This window comes from Borostomias antarcticus (assembly GCF_949987555.1).
Source record: "Borostomias antarcticus genome assembly, chromosome: 2".
In the NCBI taxonomy this organism is placed as follows: Eukaryota; Metazoa; Chordata; class Actinopteri; order Stomiiformes; family Stomiidae; genus Borostomias; species Borostomias antarcticus.
The window spans coordinates 20,243,320-20,267,016 of record NC_140235.1 but is presented as its reverse complement, the minus strand read 5'-3'; the positions used below and the strand labels follow the sequence as shown (position 1 = coordinate 20,267,016).

Here is a 23,697-nt window from a genome sequence, read left to right as displayed (position 1 = left end):
GTGAGAGAGAGAAAGAGAGAGAGAGAGAGAGAGAGAGAGAGATCAGTGAGCAAGCAGGGGAGAGTATAGCGTACAGAAGGGGCAGAGCAACATGTTTCAGAGGCAAGAAAAGCCTCTCTCCTCCAGACCCTGAGATGTACTTACAGTAATGATGTTTTCTTATGATCAGTGAGTAACATACACCTCCCCTCCAAACAGGCCCATCCTGCTCAAACGCCACATAATCCATCTGTGATGTGTCTGCGGTTGGTTCAGAGATGTGCCCCCTGGGACCCACACACTCATCACAACTCCTGGGGGGCCTCTTCAGCTTCTCTAGCACTGATAAAAAAAACACCAATCCGGCCAGAGAGAAACCAAGGCTATTAATTAAGGTTAATTAGGCCCTGGTCAGCAATTAGTAACCGCAGATAGCTTTCAGCGGGCGGCGCAGCCCTCCCCAAAGGCCCTGGGTTAGTTTCCTCACCATCTGCTGACTAGTATCACCAGGATCTCTGGTTTCAGGGGTCCTGCAACTGGAGCCCCATGTTTAATAATGACCTCTGTGTGATCTGGTGTAGCGATTGACCCCCCCTGAGCCTGCTCTTTACAGAGTAGCACTTTGGTCTTCTCTCTTCTCGCTCTTTTCTGACTCTCCCCAAACACGAGCCCAGGCTGGAGCCCCTCCCCTTCCAGAACCCATGTGTGGCAACGAGCCCCCTCATAGGAGGAGGAAATGTTCAGTGCACAGGGTATTGACCAGAATTAGAAAATGTGGGTTGACTATAAGTGGTATTGATTAGCAGAGACATGGGTATTGATTTGCTGTTATTATTAAGTTGAAGGTGGATTTGTACTGAAAAGATGTCGATAATATGATACATTTGTATTGGCAATGTGCTATATTTTAATGACACTTAAGCTGCTTCATGACTATTACAATAAAACATCTTTACAGGAAGTAAAAATATAAATAATCTATATTATAGCACCACTGATACAATCTTTGATCACAATGTCCATGTGTTATTACATAATTATTGTATGTATTCAGGTTGTACTGTACTCTACTACCTGTAGGTGTATCATTCAGTCAAAGAGCTTTTACAATGCTCTGATAGCCTACAGTAATGGTAAAATACTGGGATGTCTGTGTATCTTTTGTAAAGGGACATACGTAAGGTTGTGCTCTGTGTAGGGTCAACTGATTAAAAAAATAGTCTCAATTCACACATCCAACTACTGGACAGATCAAGCAATACCTAGAGAAAAAGGGTCAATTACAGACACAGCTGCGCTATTTTACACAATTCTACATTTGAGGCAATCTATGATAACACCATTTTCATTCCAGTTCAGTCCCATAAAATTACCATTAACATTACAACTCAGGCAGAACACAGATAAATGTAAAATGTCACCCAATTCTGCCAGGCGGGAATTCCAGTTCCACAAGATTACCATCTCTGTCAGCTCTCTCCCACTGCACCTTGTCTAATATTTCATTTACAACATTCTGTAAGTTCATTTTCCCCTCACTGACCATGTAAATCACAAATCAATTTTCATTTAAAATGCTTGACTACAGATTGTTCCTGAAAGCTTATGAATCTTGCCTCAGCAGACTGGTGCACAAATCTTTTGTAAGCCTCTAGGAGAGAAAAATGAAAGGAGTGGAAGTAATTCTGCTTATCCTAACAACTGCATTGGTGGTAATTTACTGGAAGCCTTGAAAATATATTAAAATGTAAAGAGACTAAATTATAAAATCATAATATATTATTATGTGTAATACGTACAACGGCAGAATAATCATTATTACAGCTTAATACAAAAATCACATTTGACATTTTGCCTTTTGCTACTACTGTATATAGTAATGTCATTTCAGGTCTCTTTGAGCCTGATTTCTGACCATCACATTCTCCCTCACAGACCTCACTGCCACTCCAAATCACAGCCTAACAAAATCCCTTGAGATAGGTGGCAAAATAAACATGTGACTGTAGCATTTCCCCTAAAGCGTGCAGGTGCGTTGTGTGCTATGCAGCCAGTCTGGGCTCCATGTGTGTGACACGGCGTGCTGCTGGATGTGTCCCGTTGCGGTGGAGGCAGGAGGGCAGATGTCAGGGTCTGCTGCAGACAAACAGCCACAGCCATGTCTGATTAGCTTTGTTATTGTCCTCCTCCACACTGATAAGGAGGGTCTCTTTCTCTCTCCCTCTCTCTCTATTTCTCTACTGTATCTCTCTCTCTATCTCCATCTTTCTCCCTCCCTCCCTCCCTCCCTCTCTATTTCTATATATCTCCCTCTCTATATACATCTCTCTCTCCCTCTTTCTCTCCCTAATTCTCTATCTCACCCTCTCTAGCACTCCCTGTCTCTATCTCCCTCTCTCTCTCTCTCTCTCTCTCTCTCTCTATCTCTTCATCTCCCCCACCTCTCCCTCTCCCCTCTCTCCCTCCCGCTCAATCTCTCCACCCCCTCTCTCTCCTCTATTTCTCTATCTCCCTCTCTCTCTCCATCTCTCCCTCCCTCCCACTCTACCCCCCCCCCCCCCTCTCTCTCTTATGGCCTGTGCAGACTACACCGTTTTTTTTGGGTCTTTCACAATGGTCACCATGTCAGATCAGGCGATCACAGTTCCATAAATTCTTTGTGCTGTGTCGTGGCCGGGACACCAGGACATCACAAGAGACCAGGACATTGCAAGAGGAGCAACTTGTCACAAAAAGCGAGGGTATTTTAGGTTTTAAGATGACTACATTGCAATGTGAACCTATGGCTAGCTACTGCTATAACATCCACAATAATACACTACGAGAACACTTGGAATAGGAACCGATAGTTTACAAGTACAGTAATAGGTCTATATTCATATTATATAGTCATATTATTTATCCCTCCCCACATTTATTGGCCTTTGTTAGCCTGCATCTCTAGGTCACTGGATGGTACTGAGTGGGTAGATAAAAAGGAATGAATCCCAGATGAAAATGTAATAGGATACTTCAACTGTATCATTAAAAGTACAGCTTTTGCAGTAGCCTCCATATAATGGTTTCGGCAGTCAAAAGATAACTCGAAACTCAAAGATAGTGTAGGGTAGTCAGATTCTGCCTGGGAGTCGGAATTCTTTGGCACAACACACCGCCACCATAATTTCGAGTATAAATAAAGCTTGAATACAGTGCATACAATAGGCTACTTCTTCCATGACTGACAAATTCTTGACCAGACTACCTGAACTCACGCAATGACGCACATGGTCGTGAAAGACAGTATACGATGATTTGTCGCGATTATTTGTGTAGTGTTGGCAGTGTCCCGGCCACAACACGACAATAATTTATGGAACTGTGATCGCCTAATCTGACATGGTGACCATCGTGAAAGACAAAAAACAAAAAGGTAGTCTGTACAGGCCAGTAGGCGTGGTCGCAGGAGATGTCAGACTAGGCAGGAAAAATACCAAAAAATGTTACTAGACTTTTCGTCGGGGTGTCGTAGGGTGTCCCAGATGATGTCACACTACAAATCTTTTCGTCGTCCCCTACGTTCAAAATCAGGCCAGATGCTGGACACTTTGTCTGCGACAAAAGATCGGCCCAAAATCGACCTGAATTTGTGTAGTCTGTACAGGCCATTAGACTGTTGCATGGCTGAGCCAGAGTGACAACACCACCATCCAAACATCAACATCTGGCTGAACTGGTCAATGTTATGACGAACAAAGCTACAGTACTGTGTGAATAGCCTGTGCTAGTTTCCCTCCAGTTTTGTATGCCAACCACATAGCTTCTAGATGCCCCATAGAGAGTCAATCAAAGATGGCGTTTTGTTAGGCCCATTGTGTTCATTTTGGCTTATTATTGTATTCACAGGGTAACAAATCAGCTACAAATTGAGAGCATGATCCGAGACAGCGAAGGGAAGTACAACTGAATTACATCTCTTAGTTCAAAAGGAGCACACGAGTTTAAACAGCAAGTCTCAAGGGATAACCGGGGTGTGTGTGTGTGTGTGTGTGTGTGTGTGTGTGTGTGTGTGTGTGTGTGTGTGTGTGTATGTGTGTGTGTGTGCGCTCAGGTGAAAACGTGTGTATTTGATTCCAACCTTTTGAACACGGTTTCTGTACATTCTGATTGGGGGGTGGGGGGGTTATTTATTTCCAACCTCAACTGTCACCGGCAGTCACCCCGCGCGTTCCCAGGCTGCTCATTGAAGACAGACAATAAACCCGTGGTGGATATCAATGGCAGAGATGAGAAAGGCAGGCAGCAGATCTGCTGGGAACCCAGGCTGCTCCTCGTCTCCGCCAGCACCTCTCACTCTCAATTATTTGGCTGCTGTCACAACAAATCAATCAAATTACCGCTCCAAGACTATGTGTGCAGCTGCGCCTATCGCGCCCGCTAGTTGCATTAGCTTTGAAATGTATGAGGGTCTACATTTTATCAGTTATTTATTTAGCACAACCCCTTCTCCCCTGCGAGTCGTCTTACAACCACAGCAAAGTTAAGTCATTAAACGACAACGTGGAATACATACAGCTCCAGAATAAGATACTTCAAATTAAACAGCAGAGGGAGAGGGGCTGCTGGGATTGGTAGTCTCTGTTGTGTGGAGACGGAGACGGAAGGCAGGCGGGTGGGGGGGGGGTGTAGCTGTTGCAGATATGAGAACTGCTTGTAATAATGCCTACTGTCAGTCTAATCTCACAATAAATTCTGCTGTATGCAATCCCTGGAATTCCACAGACAACATATTTTATTAGCTGCTTAGACCCTTAAGCACGCATAGTAGGTCCACATAATACACACTCGCTTGCATACACACACACACACACACACACACACACACACACACACACACACACACACACACACACACACGCGCACACACACAAACTCACACATACACACAGTAGTGACACTAATCCAACTACAAAACCCAACTGTGCCAAGAGTGAGAAGGATTGGGTTCAGAACCCTCTATACTGTACACCAGGGTTCCTCTGAGCTAACCTCTTAAAGAAGCCCCTTACCCCCCCCCCCTTCCCCCAACCCTCGGTAGCAGCCATCTGGGTGGAAAAGATGGAGTATGACATGGGCTAACTATTTATCTCTCCCCTCAGGAGTCCCTTTGGTGCTGTAATGAACAAAGTGATTTCCCTCATTTGTGTGATGCTAACTACAATAACGCCCACGTACTGGAGGGTGGCCATATCACCAGAGAGTGTTTTCATCTTTGAATGGCTCTGACACGGCTCCTCATTACCTCGGCTGAGCGGGACGCCAGGCAGCGTTTACCTATCGGGAACCCCTGAGTGCTGTTCTATGTTTCCTCTGGATTAGAACACAGACACAGACACTCACACACACACACACACACACACACACACACACACACACACACACACACACACACACAAACACACACACACACACACACACACACACTCACCATTCCCACCTACCTCACCGTGACAACTACTGTACGTTTACATTTATAAAGCCATCTTGAAACAACTTCCGTCTTACCTTTATTCCTGCATTAACTTGCAGGAAAAAAGTTCTTACCAGCTTCAGTCTCAAAACCGCATTCTGCTGACTGTACCTAAGACAAGGACAGAGTTTGGCAAGAAAGCTTTCCAGGTGTCTGCCCCTTTGGCCTGGAATGAACGCCAATGTTCTCTGAATCTGCAGGAGCTAGTTCCTTTAAGAGTTTTTAAAAGCAGGGTAAAATTATGCCAAATGAAATGGTCTGCAAATGTTTTGATCCATAATAGGAAATACTTATATATAACCGCGCTGCTTTAATGTGCAATTGGTTGTCCTTTCTATTACTGTAAGTGTAGATATCTTTGTGTTTGTATTATATTTATGATGAAATGTTGTCTGTAACTGTAACTGTATGCTGCTTTCTTGGCCAGGTCTCTCTTATAAAAGAGATTTTCAATCTCAATGAGACTAGCCTGGTAAAATAAAGGATAAAAAAAAAAAAAAAAAAACCTTCACCCTGCTTGTCGCGTCTTTGGTTGCAAGCAAGTTAGATGATGGGATGAGCGTATTACAAGGTAGGGTAGGCAATTTTAGAGAAACCAGGAAAAGTAAGGTAGGGTAGGTTGACAGGCAGCTAGGCCATCCAATCATTTCAAGGTGGTACCTTGAAATGATTGGCCAGACTTATTACTGTCCTGCGATTTACGCAGATTACTGTTTTTTTTTTATTTCAGTGTCAGAGCATTTTATTGATTGATTGATGTTAAAATGTAAAGAGAATTGCAAAAAATATAACAAAAAGTGCTTCTGAGGCAAATCACCTACCCCACCTTTAATATTACATATTAAAAGGACTTTGACAGCAGACTTGCTCCCTGTGTTATGAGTGAGTCAAAAAAAGAAGCAGAAGAGATGTTGCATTTCTTCTTCTTTGATACAACGTGCTCAACAAGTACAGTATGGTAATGCTGCTGCATAGATTTGTTATGAAATCATGTAAAACATAAACCTACATTACTGGAACAGTTTCATAAAAACGTGAGGACACTGATGGGGTAATTGTCTTTCTTTTTTGTTTTACTTTTTCTTTTTCAGGCATCATGTGTATTTGAAAATTGTGACAAATTTATTCATGAACTTTTGATTCATATTCATGGACTAGAAGTGTGACACTAACCTAGTTCGTTCCCCAGTGAAGTCAGCTAGAATTGTGTGTGTACTCAGTCACAAAAGATAACTTGCTCCCTTGTTTAGTTTCAATGGGAATTTGTTTTTACAGAATGTTTCCAGGCATAAATCATTCTGACAAACAACCAGCTTCCGCACATTGCCGCCTGTGTTTACCTTGTCCGCCACAAGATGTGCTCGGTTTTATTTAAACAACCGATGGTCCAACTTTACTGCACACAACCCCATTACAAAGATGGTTATTCATCACAGTCTGAGGAAGCTGCCCCAGACTCAGTTCTCCGGCCAGAGACACTCCTCTTCTCCACATGTATTTTTCAAAAGTGGATTTCAGACCAAAGGAAGCACCAGAGATGTAACCAGAGATATTCTGTGATCAATAAAGATGATTTAAGTATATTGGGAATTTCCTGGCTAATTAATGTATGTCAGCCGCATATGTAATTTGGATGAAATTGTAAGAATGTTCAGCACCTTGCAGAAAATAAGCTGATAACGAAGCACTTATACAAAAACAATCACATCTGGGCCTCTTTTCGTTGAGAAGAAGAGTAAACTGAGGGAAAGAAGAGTAGACTCATCCTCGGTTTACACACTAAACATGTACGTACAGTATAACCCCCCCCCCCCCCAATTTACCAAGACAAACAGTGTTATTAGTCGGTCATTAGCAGGTTCATTACATTTACAGAGGGTCAGGAGGGGAGTTCCGTCATTACCACGCTTCACAGTTGTCCCGGTCAGATAATGGTGCAAATTAGCTAGCAGCATGCCAGCTGTAAGACACACTTGCTGTGAGGGCCAGTAGATTAAACGTGTGATGAATCCGGCCGGGGGGGGCCCGGTCTGCCCGTCAGAGGTGCTGCGCCAGCAGGCCCACAGGCCCGGTCACAGTCAAGACATTTAGCTTCACTCCTGACTTGTGTCACGTTCTCTCCACGGAGGCCCCTTCACTCTGCCCCCCCCCCCCCCCCAGAGACGTGTGAACGGGCGGCCTGTCCATCAGCGCCAACGCTTCCAAAAGAATCTGCCTTTCACTCTCCCTCACGCGCACACAGGCTTCTGACCCCCCTCCCCTTCCCCACCGCTCTCAACCATAGAGATAGTGAATTACTAGCAAGATACAGGAGCCCGAACTGATCTGTTCTCTCTTCACCGTGAGTTGTAGTACAGTACAGCGGTGAGCGACGAGGAAGTGATTGAGAGGTGTTTGCCTATAGGTCTCTCGTGGTCCTGACAATGCGTTTGTCAATCGGTTATCGCTGGACGGAGGCCCAGCTATGAGAGGAGAAGCCGCTGAAGTGTGAGACAGACCCGGTGGGCCTATTACCCTCCTCCGGCTTCCCTGGGACACATTGAGGGGCTCCGCTGGCTAGATGTGTGTTTATTAAAAGCTCACCCCCATAGCGATAGACGCTGTTATTTATGCATGTTTGTGTCCATTAGGCTTCTACCTCTGCGTTTCATCACTCCAGCCATCTGTCCATCCATTTCCTCACATAGAGGGGGTCTCCTCAGCACTTTTGCTAGTCTGGCATTATTGTAATCTCCAGTTCACCCCCCCCCCTCCAGACACACACAAAATAAAACACACTGCTTTACATGCAGCCTGGCATCTTTCTACATTAGCTGGGCTCTCTCATCTAAGATTCATGACTGACTGCTTCTCCATCCATCCCTCAAACTAATGGTATAAAAGAGACAATGTTTTAAACATTAAAATGAAAACCATTTACAACTACGATCAAAAGAGAACACTTGGGCATTAAAGTTTAAAAACCGTGGATAAGTACAGCGACGCGGACGAGGGATGAGGTGGAGAGGAGGATGGAGAGTACAGTGCACTCCTAAGCAGAAGGAAAGAGGCACAAAGTGCTTTTGCGCTGCACTGCAAAACGTTGACCTGTCGTTAATACGGCTCTTCCTCCGGGCAAGTTGAGCACGGCAGCTTTTTGGAGTACAACCCCCCAAAGTATTCTTACCTGTTCCGGGGCGTTCCGGAACATCCCAACAGTGCTGTGCAACTGCGTGTACGTCTTGAGCAGAACCCGCATAACAGACCGTACGCGAAGGGTAAAGAGAGCAAAAACCTGCCGTGATCATGACAGGACAGACACAGTATATGCTACAGTATGTTCACCTGATGACTGTGGTGTTCTAGCTACACCAGTAACCGTAAATTTGAATTACTACTGTAAATCATCATCAATATTTGTTTGTTTTTCCCATTAATGGACAGCCCATAATATTATTCTATCTAACCACATGGCAGGTATAAACTCTCCCCTCCCAAACCTACTTACTGCATGGTTCCTATCCCTAGCAGACCAGTTATCTCTTCACCATGAGTTGTAGTACAGAGGTGATTGAGAGGTGTCCCTAGTTGATCTGGTATCTCTTCATCATGAGTTGTAGTACAGAGGTGATTGAGAGGTGTCCCTAGTTGATCTGGTATCTCTTCATCATGAGTTGTAGTACAGAGGTGATTGAGAGGTATCCCTAGTTGATCTGGTATCTCTTCATCATGAGTTGTAGTACAGAGGTGATTGAGAGGTATCCCTAGTTGATCTGGTATCTCTTCATCATGAGTTGTAGTTCAGAGGTGATTGAGAGGTGTCCCTAGTTGATCTGGTATCTCTTCATCATGAGTTGTAGTTCAGAGGTGATTGAGAGGTGTCCCTAGTTGATCTGGTATCTCTTCATCATGAGTTGTAGTTCAGAGGTGATTGAGAGGTGTCCCTAGCAGGCCAGGTGTCTGGTCCCCCCCTCCCCCAGTATGTGTGTGGTGGTCAGGCGTCCTCTTACCTTGCAGGTTCTGTAGGGGGAGGGTCATCAGGCCCCCCGCAGCCGCGGCAGCCACCAGGCCCTGGAGGTTGGCGGTGGGCAGTGAGAGCACCAGCCCCTGCTGCCCGCCCAGGTGCCCGCCCGCGTTGAAGGGGATGAGGATGGGCTGGTTCAGGCCGGGCCCCGCCCCCGACATTACTCCTCCTACCGCGTTGGCCAGCTGCTGGGCCACCAGGATGGACTGGAACACACACACACACACACACACACACACACACAAATATATACATTAACACGAATATCGACACACACGAACATAAAGCTGAAGATCTGAGAAGAAAACTGAGATCTTAAACTTAGTTCCAACAGGCTGATGAAAAGGCATTGGTGACATGGATGACTACAGTACAGCACACCTGTACAGATGTCACCTCAGTGACTTGAAATGCCCTGTGTTTCATGAATGCAGTTGGTTTTGTTGCTGACTTGGTTGGTTTGGCATAGGCCAAAGAGTGACAGGGAAAATGTAGTGCTGTACAGTAGTGTACAGTATGTGGAAAGATCTCCAAAGAGAGGTCCTTTGAGAGAGAGAGAGAGAGAGAGAGAGAGAGAGAGAGAGAGAGAGAGAGAGAGAGAGAGAGAGAGAGAGCAGTGCATTTCAGGGAGATAGAGAGTGGTGTAGGCCTACATTTCATCTGAATGATCACCCCTCAGATACCATGGAATTCTCCAGACGAGGCTGTTCACTACACTCTTTGAACATATCAGCATCTCTCTTCTTTTCTGGGGGAAGCAGCAAATCACTGTCTTCATGTCAGCATTCACTCATATTAGCTTAAGTTGAATCTGTGCCGTCATACCCATAGAGGCTTAGATACTGTATGTTATCTGGTGTATCGCTAGGAGATGTTTTGCCCAGACACAGAAGAAGCAGCTCAAATGTATTTTCCAAGGAGGTGGATCTGCAAATATACAACATTTTGGGTAGAGTGCTTTTTTCAGATATGGAAAGTGTGTGTCGTTTCCAGAAATTCAGAAATCGGGAGGTATGAGGCATTTGATTAAATCTGATAAAGCCCAACCTATTTTAGCTTGACAGACAGGGTTGGGAGTCAGGCGGGGAACAAGCAAAACAATGTGATGTAGAACAACATACTGTACTGTGGGTAGGCGGCCCTAAAATTGGGTTGGGTCCCAGCCCGATCTGAAATAACCCTTAAACGCTTCAGCTGAGGTATATCAGTACGTTTGACTACCGAGTGGCCCTGGTGACCTGGCAGGCGCTTTAGCAGTGACCAGAGGCCGCAAGCCTTTAACTCCGCTTGTCAGCTATCCACTCGTGTTTTGCATGGAGCGCCGTCTAAAGCCACAGCGGAGAGGGGACGGCCAACTGGTGTGAAGACGCCACCATACTCACCCGACCGAGCGCTCGCAGGTGACAGTGGTGTCACTAAGATAAGCCTGCACTGTGTGGAAGCAGTGCGGCCACGCCAACATAATCGCAGGGGTTTAAGACCAGGAGCCCAAGGGGAGGTTCCAAGGTAAAACACTTGTAGTAAAAGATAAAATGACGGGAAATAAATCATATTTTGTTATTTAACATAATTTCCTTTCCTCACAATAAAAATCGGAGAGAATGCTTCTAAGTGACATCTGCCTTTTGAGATGGTGGTTGTCAACAACAGTGTTACAGGAATCATACCACAGGCTCATCACCAACAATCATTTGGGTTTTAAATATTCTGTGTTCTTCACCATTTGCTTTGAAGCACAACAACTCATTAACATATTCAAATGACAACAGTTGACTGCTTTGTCAGTGCTCAAAATGACATTTGTCATTAACTTTAAATAAAGAATTAATCATTTGAAACCTCCAAGATACCTCTGAGGAAAACAACTAAGGTCTCTTTTATGTAACATATGTTTAATCTTGCCTAAACTAAATTTCATCTTGAATTGAAGCAGCAGATAATCAAAGACTGTCTTTGAACATTTTGTCTTTGAGTAGCCTAAACCTAAATGAGATTCTTGCGTCTGACACAGAAGGCAAGCGTTAGATAGAAGGGTATATAATTTTTTCCACACGAAAAAACGCTCAATCACTTCAAGTACATGTAACCTCTCTATAGGCTATTTGTCTTTTAAACTGATTTAACCTCCATCTACGAAATATGTGATTGCGTGAAGTGTAATAATAGTTCTCACAAATGTATCACTTGAATTGTTAAACTCTGCACGCCCTGCACAGTGAGATACATTTTTAGTGCACAAAACCAGTCCTCTGTGCCCAAAACCAGCTTCATCAAACCTGCTTCGTCTACAGTAGGTGTCTGACTAGTTGCAGTATGCACCCCATTCTCCTTCTCTCTCTCTCTCTCTCTCTCTCTCTCTCTCTCTCTCTCTCTCTCTCGTGCCTTTCTGGGTGTGGTGGGGCTGCTGGAGTACAGTGCAGCGTCTGGCCGGCCTGACAGCAGTGTTGTGGAGTGGGTTAGGGGGGCAGACAGACATGTGTGCTGGTGTGAGCAGGGCTTCTGGGCGGGGTGCCCTTCCTCCCCTGCCTGCCCGTCAGGGAGCAGCGGACTCCTCCATCTGCCTACCTGGCAGCTCTGGCACTGAGAAATTGCCCATAATCACCCAGATAGCACACTTTTGTCATCCTAACTGCGAGTGGGAAAGGTGGTTTCATGTTGGGTAAACTACCCTGGGATAATGGTTGTTCGCACAATATCCGGCTCTGGAGCGAGAATCTATCAAAACATATTGATCCTGAAACAGGAGAATTGGCTATGGCGTGGGGAGCGCCTTTGTTTCTGAAAACTGTTACCTTCACTCAGACCGTCTTGACAGCGTTCATATATTAGCCTGATATGATGAGGGGGACAGGATACTGGAGCTTTCAGACTAAACCAGTAGCCACATGCTCAAAAACACACCCTCTTTTAGTCCCATTTCTGTTTTGTTTCTGTGTATCCTAGAACATGAGATAGAATCATCAAAATGTATTTTTAATTAACCTCATTCTTTATTTTCCCAATTCACCCTCCACAAAGATGGCTCCATGCTGTAAGTGACTCTCTCCCTCTCGTGTTTCCTGCCTGGTTTATCCTGATGGGGATTGATTGAGTGCACGTGGAGCCCTTCATTCAGTAACACAGAGTGCTGGGGACTGACCTCATTAGTGGCAAACCGTACGCTGGACCCTGTGTGTGTGTGTGTGTGTGTGTGTGTGTGTGTGTGTGTGTGTGTGTGTGTGTGTGTGTGTGTGTAGGTGTACTGTATGTGTGTGTGTGTGTGTGTGTGTGGGGGGGGGGGGGTTCGTGTGTGTTTGTGTGTATGTGTCTGTGTGTTTGTGTGTGTGTGTGTGTGTGTGTGTCTGTGTGTGTGTGTGTGTTCAGGGGTGACAGCGAGTACCACTAATGAGATAGATGCTCATTAAACATCATTGAGCCACCAGGCCAATGAATCCAATCAGAGAGAACAGCATCTTATTGAGCCATCCAGTAGAGCAGGGGGTTAACAGGGATTAGGGCAACAGTAGTCTGAAGACAAGCGACACAAAACATGTGCCCCTCTGCCCATGCGGGGCCAGCGCATTAGCCCACTTTTCAAATACAGGTGCATTTGAACATTATTTCATCAGAAGCGTATAGACTGGACTAAACTCATTTATTATTCTCCTACACTTTGCCGTTTGTGTAATAAAGACCTCTGTGAAGTGAGAGTTAACATGGAAGAAAGTCCAAATAGATCGCACCTTGTGGGCCAGATATGCTACCGACAGCTCTCTAGAGTGCAGGGCTTGTTAGCAATACTTGAAGACTGAAATGCTGCGGTCAATGCTGACCAATCAAGGCCAAATCAGCCTCTCCGCATAGCCCACTATCTGCACAGGCCAATCAGCATCTGGTTGAAAATCCGATCAGATTCTCATTGCTGTCCACAAATATCATAGCTTGTTCCCAGAAGAGCTTTAGCTTCTGGGTACTCAGTTACAAAGACCTGGGGTCTCACTTGTAAAACTGTGAGGTGGATTTACGTCAAAAGGTTGTGTACGTACGAAACACTGAAAGTGCGTACGCACAAAAATATTTATTACACAATACACGCACGTCCCACACCGGTTTCCCATTATAAATCACAACCAACTAAAGATTTTGTGAGCGCACGTCTTGTCCCCCTTTTACACACCCATAGTTGCCTATAAATTGTCAGTGGAAGACCCCATTCATCCATACTGACTGCATGTAGCATGCAATGGTACTGACTGCATGCATACAATGATGGTGATACAGAGTGTGAAATAAAAGTTAATGTAGGGGAGGTTGAGGCAAGACTGGCGTGGTGGCCAGATCGTGGGATCAATCCCCATCAATCCCTAAACTGCGCTTATTATCTGCGCGACTGAGGCTTCGGGAACAACATCATTTTGAACGTAATTTGTCCTTCAGTCCATTTAATTTCAGGTAATGACATTTATAACACAATATTAATACAAGCACTGTTTAATAATTACAGATCCAATTAAATATGATGCATTTTAACTTTTAGAACAAAACTTTGTGAGTCTGTTAAACACAGACCTTATTTATTTGGGCATTTTTCGCAAATCCCATTCATTTTTCCCATAGGGATTTTGGATTACTGTACACCCACCCTACAAAATTACATCACACCTCACCACTCTGCTACAGTCTCCATGCTTCTGCCTTAGATGTGCTGGCATGAACCTCTTCTTACACACGAACAAATGACATGTCTTGCATATTCAAGCGCAACATCTATAATTGAGACCCGTGTTCTCTCTCTGTTTGCTCAGTAGTATCACAACTCAACCAATCCTAAGGATGACCATTTTGATGATAATATTGAGGTTTAGAAGAGTGCAGCTCAATGTCTGTATATACGTTTATTGAACCTTCCACCCTAACCTAACCTACCTAACCCTAACCTAATCCAACCTAACCTCTAATCATGGTCATGAGAACATGACATTTGCCTTCCTAGTGATTTTAAAAGCATAAAATCATATAAGACAGTACATGTAGAGCCTTTCAACAACGGTTCCTAGCCCTAAGCCATAGGGCCCATGCTCTCTGTTACTATCTCAGATTAGAGCAGAACAGCCCTGCAGGAGAAACAGCAGAAGGCCAGACTCACCTGTGGTCCCACTGGATAGGCTGGGTGAGCCGGGCACAATGGCCCCTGCTCTGAGGGACTGCTGCTAGCTTCAGACTGGACAGAACCCTCACGGGCCCCTATGAGACAGGAGAGAGAGGGGGGGGGGGGTGTTGGGGGCAGAGAGAGAGAGAGAGAAGCATTGCAGGTTGAGTTTATGTTTAAGTGCTTTATCAATAACCGCCATGAGGCGCTTCACAATCAGTGCTGCATAAATTACATAAATAGCCTGGCAGCCGCTGGAACAGGGTTATGGCTGAGGGAAGAGGCTCCGCAGCCCAACCCCCGAGAGACACATTATCCAGCCATTTACATCACTGAGTATCAGCAGCCATCTACACCCCCCTGCCTCTCTCTCTTACAGTACTCTCCCTCCTCCCCCTTGTTCTCTCCCTCTCCCTCTTCTTCTCTCTCTGTCCCTCTCTATCTCTTTTGCTCTCCCTCTCTCCCCCTTCTTCTCTCCCTCTCTCCTTTTTCTTCTCTCGCTCCCTCTCCATTGCTGTTGCTCTCTCCCTCTTCTCTCTCTCTTTTTCTCCATCTCTTCCTCTTCTCTCCCTTCTTCTCTCTCTCTCTCTCTCTCTCTCGTTCTCTCTTTTTTCCCACCCTCTCTCAGGCCCTGAAGCTAAGAGGAACAATTAGACCTGTTTGCTGTGAGTGCAGAGCGGTGTAGACAGAGACATGATAATGAGTGGAGTGATGGCTGGAGGGGGGGACAAAGGCTGTCATGGAGGGATCTGAGCTAAGACACAGAGCCTGGGGACATGTGAACTATGGCTTATCATAACGCTGACTACTGTAGCACAGGTTGCTGGTTTGATCTAAAGGCTTTGGTGGCCCTGCTTTCTGCTTTGTCAATACACCATGTGTACGACTATAATGATGGCTTTTCAACAGTACAGCTATAATGTCTCGCAAGGCACGTATCATGTTAAGAAAGTTACGAAAAAAGTTACGAACAAAAAATGTCTTCTTAAACTTTACTTACGAAGTTCCCATGAAAATTCTGGCATTCACCAATGTTTTCTCATCTGGGATTTGTTCATAGCAAAGAACAGAATAAACGAACACTGAAGAGCAGTCATAGGCTACAGGAGTGTGGCACGAAAGACATGTTCGTGCAAAATAAGTTGTGATTGTGTTTACTTCAATTCTACAGTTGAATAACATTATACAGGATTGGCATACAATAATATTTGTATCATTTGTAATATCTTTTAAAAGTTGTCTTCATTATTTAAAAAGTGAGACTGCTGTCATCAATAATAGCTCAACTGTTATGCGTCCTTCTTCGGATACAGCATTCACTGAACGAGTAGGCTAACAGCATCCCATGCATCTTTTTTTGTGTACTTTTATATCGACTACTGACACTACTAAATATGACAGGTGGAGTCTGATACCCTGCCGTCTTTAGATTTTCTTTTGGCCCTGCTTGACTTCTGGTCTTAACTTTTCTTTTCAGTGTTGCTTTCTTCTACCCTCACTTGTCTATTTTGTTAAAAAAATTCAGCCTTTTAGGAATGAGCCAACGGGCAATCAGACCATCAGTCCCGGTGAAAAATGTGATATTTCATGGGTGACGGAAATGGGCTTGGCAAAACGGCTCAAGAGCTCCCCCTGGAAAATTTAAAATGGCGAGCCCCACCTTTCAGTTTGATGTAGGCGAACGAAGTTCGGTGGGCATATGTAGTTCATCGAGACACACTAAAATGTCTCTTGGAGCTATACCCAACATCCAACAGGAAGTCAGCCATTTTGCTCTTAATGTGCCATTTTTTCCTTGTTTTTACCATTTTCATGCCTCATACTTTAAAGTCGCACAGAAATGAAAAAAACATTCTGTCCCATTTTGGTTCACATAATTGGTCATAGTGTTCACCTATTCAACGACGTATGCCAAAAAAATTACAAAATTCGACTTTTGTTGTAATCTTATATCAAAGTATATAATTTCTTACTTCCTGGAAAATGGTAGGTCACGTGCAATTACGACAACAGGTACCTTAGACTTTAAGCCAATAATCTCACAACATCCACCCGTCAATCAACGCTATCCTTCTATCGAATCTGTCTAAAGTTCTTAAAACCCGTCCACTTGTCAATGTTCCAATCAAATTCCTCAAAACATTATGTCCCACCCTCATAGCTTGTTTGCGTCGGAAATACATCAAACTACGGACGTTAGATGATCTCAAACGTCCGTTTCTGTGTGACTTTAACAAACTCCTCCTACAGATTTCATCCGATCAACTTTATATTCGGTCAGCTTCATCTTAAGACCTTTGTGATCAAAAGTTATAAAAAAAAAAAAGTGTTTTCACCAAACATCCTTGGCATTTTGACATTTCGCCATAAAACAGGAAGTCCTCATAACTCCTACATACATTATCCAATTTGCACCTAATTGCTCACGCTTCATGAAGGTCACATCCTGAACACATCTATGCATCGGTATTGAGTCAAACTTATAGCCCACCTACTGGTGAAACCACAAATGCCTTTTTGGCGGCCTAAACATCCATGAAAATGCTTGAAACTTGGCAGATACGTCTGTCCCGGTAAAAAAAAAAGTATATTTCATGGGTGCTGGAAATGGGCGTGGCAAAACAGCTCCAGAGCGCCCCCTGGAAATTTTAAAATGGCGAGCCCCACCTTCCAGTTTTTCGTAGGAAAAGGAAAGTTGATATACATAGCTAATTTATCCACACTCTTGGAGCCATACCCTAAGTCCAACAGGAAGTCCACCATTTTGCTCATTTTTGACATTTCCATCCCTCGTACTTTAACAAACTCGTCCTACAGATTTCATCCGATCGACTTCACACTCTGCCTGCTTCATCTGAAGACCTTTCTGATTAAAAGTTATCAAAAACATGTTAGGTACCATCCTGAACACATGAATACACATCGGTATTGAGTCACGCTTAGAGCGCCACCAGTAGGAAGTTTCTCTCAGTACTGGAGACCGAAATAGCACACACTTTAACGGCGCCGTACCCCGACACGCGTGGGGTGCGAGGGCCCGCTCACTGCTGCTAGGAGCCCTAGTTTCCTTTCTCATTGATTGGTGCTTCATGCATGTTAGACTGTATTTTAAAAAAGTACTTAACAACATGGTGTACAGAACATTATGTTCAAATTCACTTTCCTCACAAGTCTGAAGAGGAGATAAAAAATAATAATTGTAAGCTGGCCAAAATGCTTGAAATGAGTCACTGTTTTGGCAATAGCAGCAAGATTAAATCTATTGACCTTTAGAGTAGGTCTGTCTTCATGCACTGAATAAAGACATTAATAGAATCAACCATTTCTAACAAAACATTCTGAATTCTGAGGCCAATCTAAATCAAATCTCCACACCATATACACACTTCGTAAGCCAATGAGGTCTCACTGCCTGTCGGTGTGGTGTGTTTGAGCGTTGGGGCATTACTGCCTAAACTCCAAGCCACGTCATCCAGCATCATCTTGGCTTTACATAAAATCAAAATAATTGGTTAACAATATAATAACAATAACAATAGCATGACCTACCAAATGAACCTCAAATCACTGGGCCTGTGTCTGTATATCAGTCACTATCCTCTGACTCGTCAAATTCTCACTACTGTGACAACTCAGCCTCTTTTCACCCGCTATTTCACCAATTATAGGTCACACACTGCTCTACACACTGCCACACAGTACACACACACATACAACTCGACACACAGCCACACACTCTCTCTCTCTCTCTCTCTCTCTCTCTCTCTTTCTCTCTCTCACACACACACACACACACACACACACTCTGCCCAACAAACAATGGCTTTTCCACAAATACAAAAACCCCTCTGAATATACAGTACAGGCTTCTGTCTTCAGACACTTCAGGCAGCTTATTGTACTACAGTGCATTATCAACTACTTCAATCTTCACATTGCAACAAAAACGGAAGAGTCTAAACAATTCACAAGCCAGTATTTAGTCAATACAGTATCTAACACCATATATGTAACAATTTGTCATTAAGTCTAACGACTAACTAATCATAAATTAATCTTGGCATCTTGACAAGATTATGCATGCCAGGGAACTATAATCTGGAAGGCAGAACGGAGGGTTGAGCTCAGGCAGCGCAGCGTCTCATCAGCATATCTATTCCATCTCCGCAGCAGCCATGAGATAACACTGCTTCTCTCTAATCAGCTAAATCACTCCGCTCCATTATAGATGATGAGTTTACATAAGGCCATGACAATAGCATCAATAAATAATGACTGTAGGGCTCATATATGTACTGCAGTTGGACTTAACCACCAGTTGTGAATAATATATTCCATTTGATAAGGAGTGCAGACGGATGGGTTATTAAATAACTGGGCTGTATGTGGCTTTCATTTCATCATCTCACAATAACTTAGCAGGGTGTTAAGAGAAATCCTGATCCCCTTGCAAATATCTGTAACGTTAACACGTTTATCTCTGGGAAAATAAATCGATTATAAATAAATGCACATGCACATCTTTTCCCTAAGGTGTTGGTGTGATTCCTTTAACTAAATTAAAAAGCTGACAGAAGAAATAGCCAGGGAGTTCATCTTCAATTATCTTTTATTACTAGATCCTTTGTTCTTTTTAACCTGTGTACCTAATATAAGAATGTATTTTAAGTGGATTTGCTTTTAAACATTAACACAGGACTCACAATAGCAATTCTGGCATGAAGAATGAATAAATCCTTCTCGACAGAATGTTCTGTGACCGTTTCATACACAGGGAGGGGTCACACGGTGGATGAATGGATGAATGAATGAACGAATGAACGAACAAACGAACGAACGAACGAACGAACGAACGAACGTCTCATGACTTAATGACTCATGACGATGTACAAAATGAGCAGAGACAGAGATGTCCCCAGGTTCCTGGAAATACTGACATCCAAGGTGTTCTAAGTAGCCTTCAGCACTGATGGTCCAAAATATATGATGCTGGCTCAAAATACATCGTCATTTACACATCTTACTTTGAATAGCTAACCTTGCTGCGGCCTTTGCATGAGTGCTTCTGTTTGGACATACAGTAATTGTCCTCTAATCCCTTTGGCCTTGTGTTTATGTTATGTGAGATTTACATTACATCTTCACTCTCTGTTAGTAGTTTCTACAAATATACAGTAGCTGAACACTTTCTCTTCAAAAGCTTTTTTTTTATCATGGCAATCCACTTCACCAGAATGACCATTCTACCACTGTGATCAGTGGAGGTTCTGGAGTGGCTTATATGCTGTGGAAATATTCCCAATATCTGACTATCATGATTTCTCTTGCATTGATCAGGTAAATGGCGACCAGATCGAGACTTTGAAAGCAACAGAAGGCGAAAGGCTTTCCATGGGGTGTTAGGAGCTGTATTTATTTGACACCATCCATAGCGGATCTCAGTGCAGAGCGCTGTCAACCCAAGGACACTGCCACATAAACTATTAGCCTGGATTTCGTACAATAATCAGCAGGCCGCCTCTGTTAATGCAGTGGTCTCATTCACTGACCATCTGAATGAGATGGGTGTTATTGAAGGCTTTGCGTATGGGTTGGTGCATCTAGGAATCAATATGTGATCCCATAAAAGAAGTGGGGTGACCATCAGCTTTAAAAAAAAAAACATGACGCTGATTTCAAAGTGAAAAGAAATCCTGCCCTTCTTTGAAATAGGTGTTTGTTATTTTAGTGGAAATGCATTATGTAAGGTAACAAATGTTGGAGAGCCAAGTAATGATTCAGGCTTTTCAAAATCACCCAACCCATGTACGGCTAAGCCTTCTTTTAGTACATGTTTATAAAGGTCTGTTTATAAAGGTTGGATGACAACATTTGTTTTATATGTCACAGTTATACCACAGTTAGGTATTACATGGGGTGAAGATTGTGATTTAATAAAAAAAAAAAAATATATATATATATACACACACACATATATAAGGTACTGTCTAAGCTGATGAAGGGAGAAGCTTTGATTCGTACCACCTTGATTGATTAGTCTCAGTGTCAGTAAGAGGCCTTGTCTATCAAGGCTGATTGTTGAAGTGAGGAGAGGGCAAAGCCATGCAGGGATATCTGAGGGATTCCATGGCCAGGGATTGGCCAAATTAAAGACAAGTCACATCATACACGAGGTTTTACTCTGTCAATATGTGACCGATTGTGCCAAATTGTTTGGCCATTGATTTTGCTAATACTGCTGGATAGCTTTTATGGGTCTGGCATTGACACACAGCACAGTACAAGTACACACAAATGTGATGCACTCACGCACGCACACACACACACACACACACACACACACACACACACACACACACACACACACACACACACACACACAGAAACACCCATACACACACTTACTGTACAGTACATGATAGGGAGAGAGAGGAGTAGTGTTCTAGTCAGTAAACTAAATGTGTTTTGTGGGATACTGTGTGTGTAGCTTGTGAGTGGCGCTCTCTCTGACAACTTACAATACAGTATGAGGAGAAAGTCCAATAAAAAAAATGTAAACGAGTGTTTCTTTGCATGGTTATGTCTCTTGCTAGGTATGAGGCCCTCTAAAGCCCTCGACAATAACACAGGGCCTGTCTGCTGCCAATAAGCCCAGGTGCTCTTTGTTCAATGGCTCCCAAAGGAGCACAGGGAAAGTAATACTTTGTTTAAAGGCTGGAGAGGATGGGGGAGGTCAGTAGTGCTTCTGGGAGTTTGTAACCCACTAGAGACGGTCTGCTTGTAATACTATTAGCCGCATTAAGGTCGTGGCCGCTGGGGGAGCTGTCATTTCCTTAATGAAGAGCACTGGGCAGGTCAAGGTGGTCAGAGACTGGGCTGGGTCTCTCTGGTCCCGGGACACAGAAGTCTGGTTCCTCCTGGAGCGAGGGTGGAGACCTCACAGGCACACGTACTGTATTGTATCTGCCACATTATTCCCCCAATAATGCTGAATTATGGAATCAAGGTGTTACACAGGAGACACTATAGCTACAGTAGGCACCAGGCAGCATTGGATCATTTTTTTTTTTTTTTTTTTTTTTTTACATCTCAGCGGTTCAGTAGCCATTTTTCTGGTGATTATGAAGCTAGACTAGAGAACATGGGGGGGGGGAGAGGGAAGGAGAGAGAGAGAGAGAATAAAGGAGTGGGTAGACTTTAAAAACTGTCTCTAATATCTCTTCACTGTATGCTCTTTTCATTCAGAACTGTCCAAAGTTTTGTTTTTCTGTCACCAGCACAAGTCGGTCTAGATGCTCCCCCCCGCTGTTGAAGGCAGCTGCTAAGTACAGCAGCGGCCACCTGTCTGTTAATGCATGTCGTAACAGAGAGGAGCCCTACCCGCTATAGGCTCTCAGCCCAGGCCAGAGGGCTCCCTCCAACAAGCTCTCTGGTCTGGGAGAGGAGCCCAGGTGCTGCTCTTACCTGGCTCGGCCCCTACAGTGAAGAGGAGCCCAGAGCACTGTCCAAGAGGAACCGGAGGATGGAAATTGGAGGGAAGAGGTAATGCTCATCCCAAAGGTCAAGAAGGAGAGAGGGTGTGATGGAGAGAGAGAGAGAGAGAGAGAGAGAGAGAAAGGGGGCATTTGTGCGGCTCTCATGGGACCGGAACACTTTGCACACGAGCACTTCTGTTGCCCATTCTCCTCATTCCCTGAGCAATGTCAACCTGATTACCTCAGGGTTGAGAGAGACAAATAACAATACGCGATTATTCCTCATCCTTTTATGGCCATAAGTAGCGGTCCGGACGGTGGGATCAGGACTTGCCTGAGAGAGCTTTCTAAGCCTTTTAGGAGCACGGGGGAGAGTTGAGGGGCCCGCCTCACTATTGACACTGTGCCTCCTCTTAAATTACTGGAATGATGTTTGAGGTAAATAGGATTGCGGCTGTCCCCTTCATCCCCGCTCTGCAAGAGGACCTCTGTCTTTACCCAGCTTTCTGTCTCATCCCCTATCCCACCATATTCACACATGCTACAGAAAACCCATGAAACAATATGGAGGATACGTTGGTTTATCATTCAAATGATTTATCCATTTTTAGCTGCAGTTGGTCCACAAAAGTGCAGTGCTGCTGTTGTCCACAAAAGCATCGGAGCATTGGCATCACATCTGTTTCTAATCCACTAATTAGACAAGAGAGGAAGATTCAGACAGATTGAAAATGTTTGAAGACTATTCTATAGCTCGTACGTGGTCGCAGCTATTGCAAATCCGCACTTGCTGCAATTGTGACCCACCATAATGAGATGATGTTTCAACCATCTTGGAATCGCTACATAACCCTGAGGAAGGAAACAGTTTGCAGCCTTCTTTGAGCTGGTATGCAGGATGCATCTGGTCAAGCGAGAGCAAGTACAGGACAATTAGGGGGAGCCAGTGGCATCCGTGTGTGTGTGTGTGTGTGTGTGTGTGTGTGTGTGTGTGTGTGACTGGGGAGTGGGGGTGGTCCGGAGCAGGGGGCTAGACACCCACATGTCACGCTTGACACGTCAGCATCAGACCCTCAGGCTATGCAACACTAATGCTGCCTGCCCCTCCCCCCCCCCCCCCCCCCCACCCGTCCCACTTTCTACCCCCCGCCACTCTCCTGCGGCACCTCCAGAGCCCCCCCCCCCTCCACACTGCCCACTGTCATAAAGCCATCATCATAATAGTGGATAGCATAGCACTGTCTAGCCATCTGGCCTATCGTCTTCGGAGCACCTCACCTCAATCACAGAGAGTGGGCCGGGACCGGGATTTACGTTTGCTTTGCTAAACTTTTCTCCCCCCTTTTGAAAAGTTGTTTGTTAAAAATCTATTGGGCGTGCGAGCGAACAAGCAAACAGCAGGCAGAGAATCGGCTCGCACAACATTTCTGCGTTGCCGTCATGCGATGGGCGGGCGGGAGGGAGGGAGGGAGGGATGTCGTGGTAGACTATCACTTTGAGGCCCGAAACTCCATTCCCCGGTAAAGAAGCATCGCAGTGTTATTCCACATCCACAGATATGAAGGGGAAAAACATAATAACTTCTGGATAGCCTGGATCTCGC

General features: G+C 44.4%; 1 protein-coding gene across 1 annotated transcript in view; it reads right to left on the bottom strand.

Annotated features, from left to right (window-relative positions):
- pou6f2 (POU class 6 homeobox 2) overlaps positions 1-23,697 on the bottom strand; it is a gene marked incomplete at both ends in the record, with an annotated part of 78,559 nt that overhangs the window by 47,513 nt on the left and 7,349 nt on the right. Inside the window, 3 exons of the mRNA XM_084456888.1 lie at positions 9,478-9,697; positions 12,057-12,071; positions 14,617-14,714. Coding sequence (XP_084313014.1) covers positions 9,478-9,697; positions 12,057-12,071; positions 14,617-14,714 — 333 coding nt within the window. The remainder of the gene's footprint in view (positions 1-9,477; positions 9,698-12,056; positions 12,072-14,616; positions 14,715-23,697) is intronic.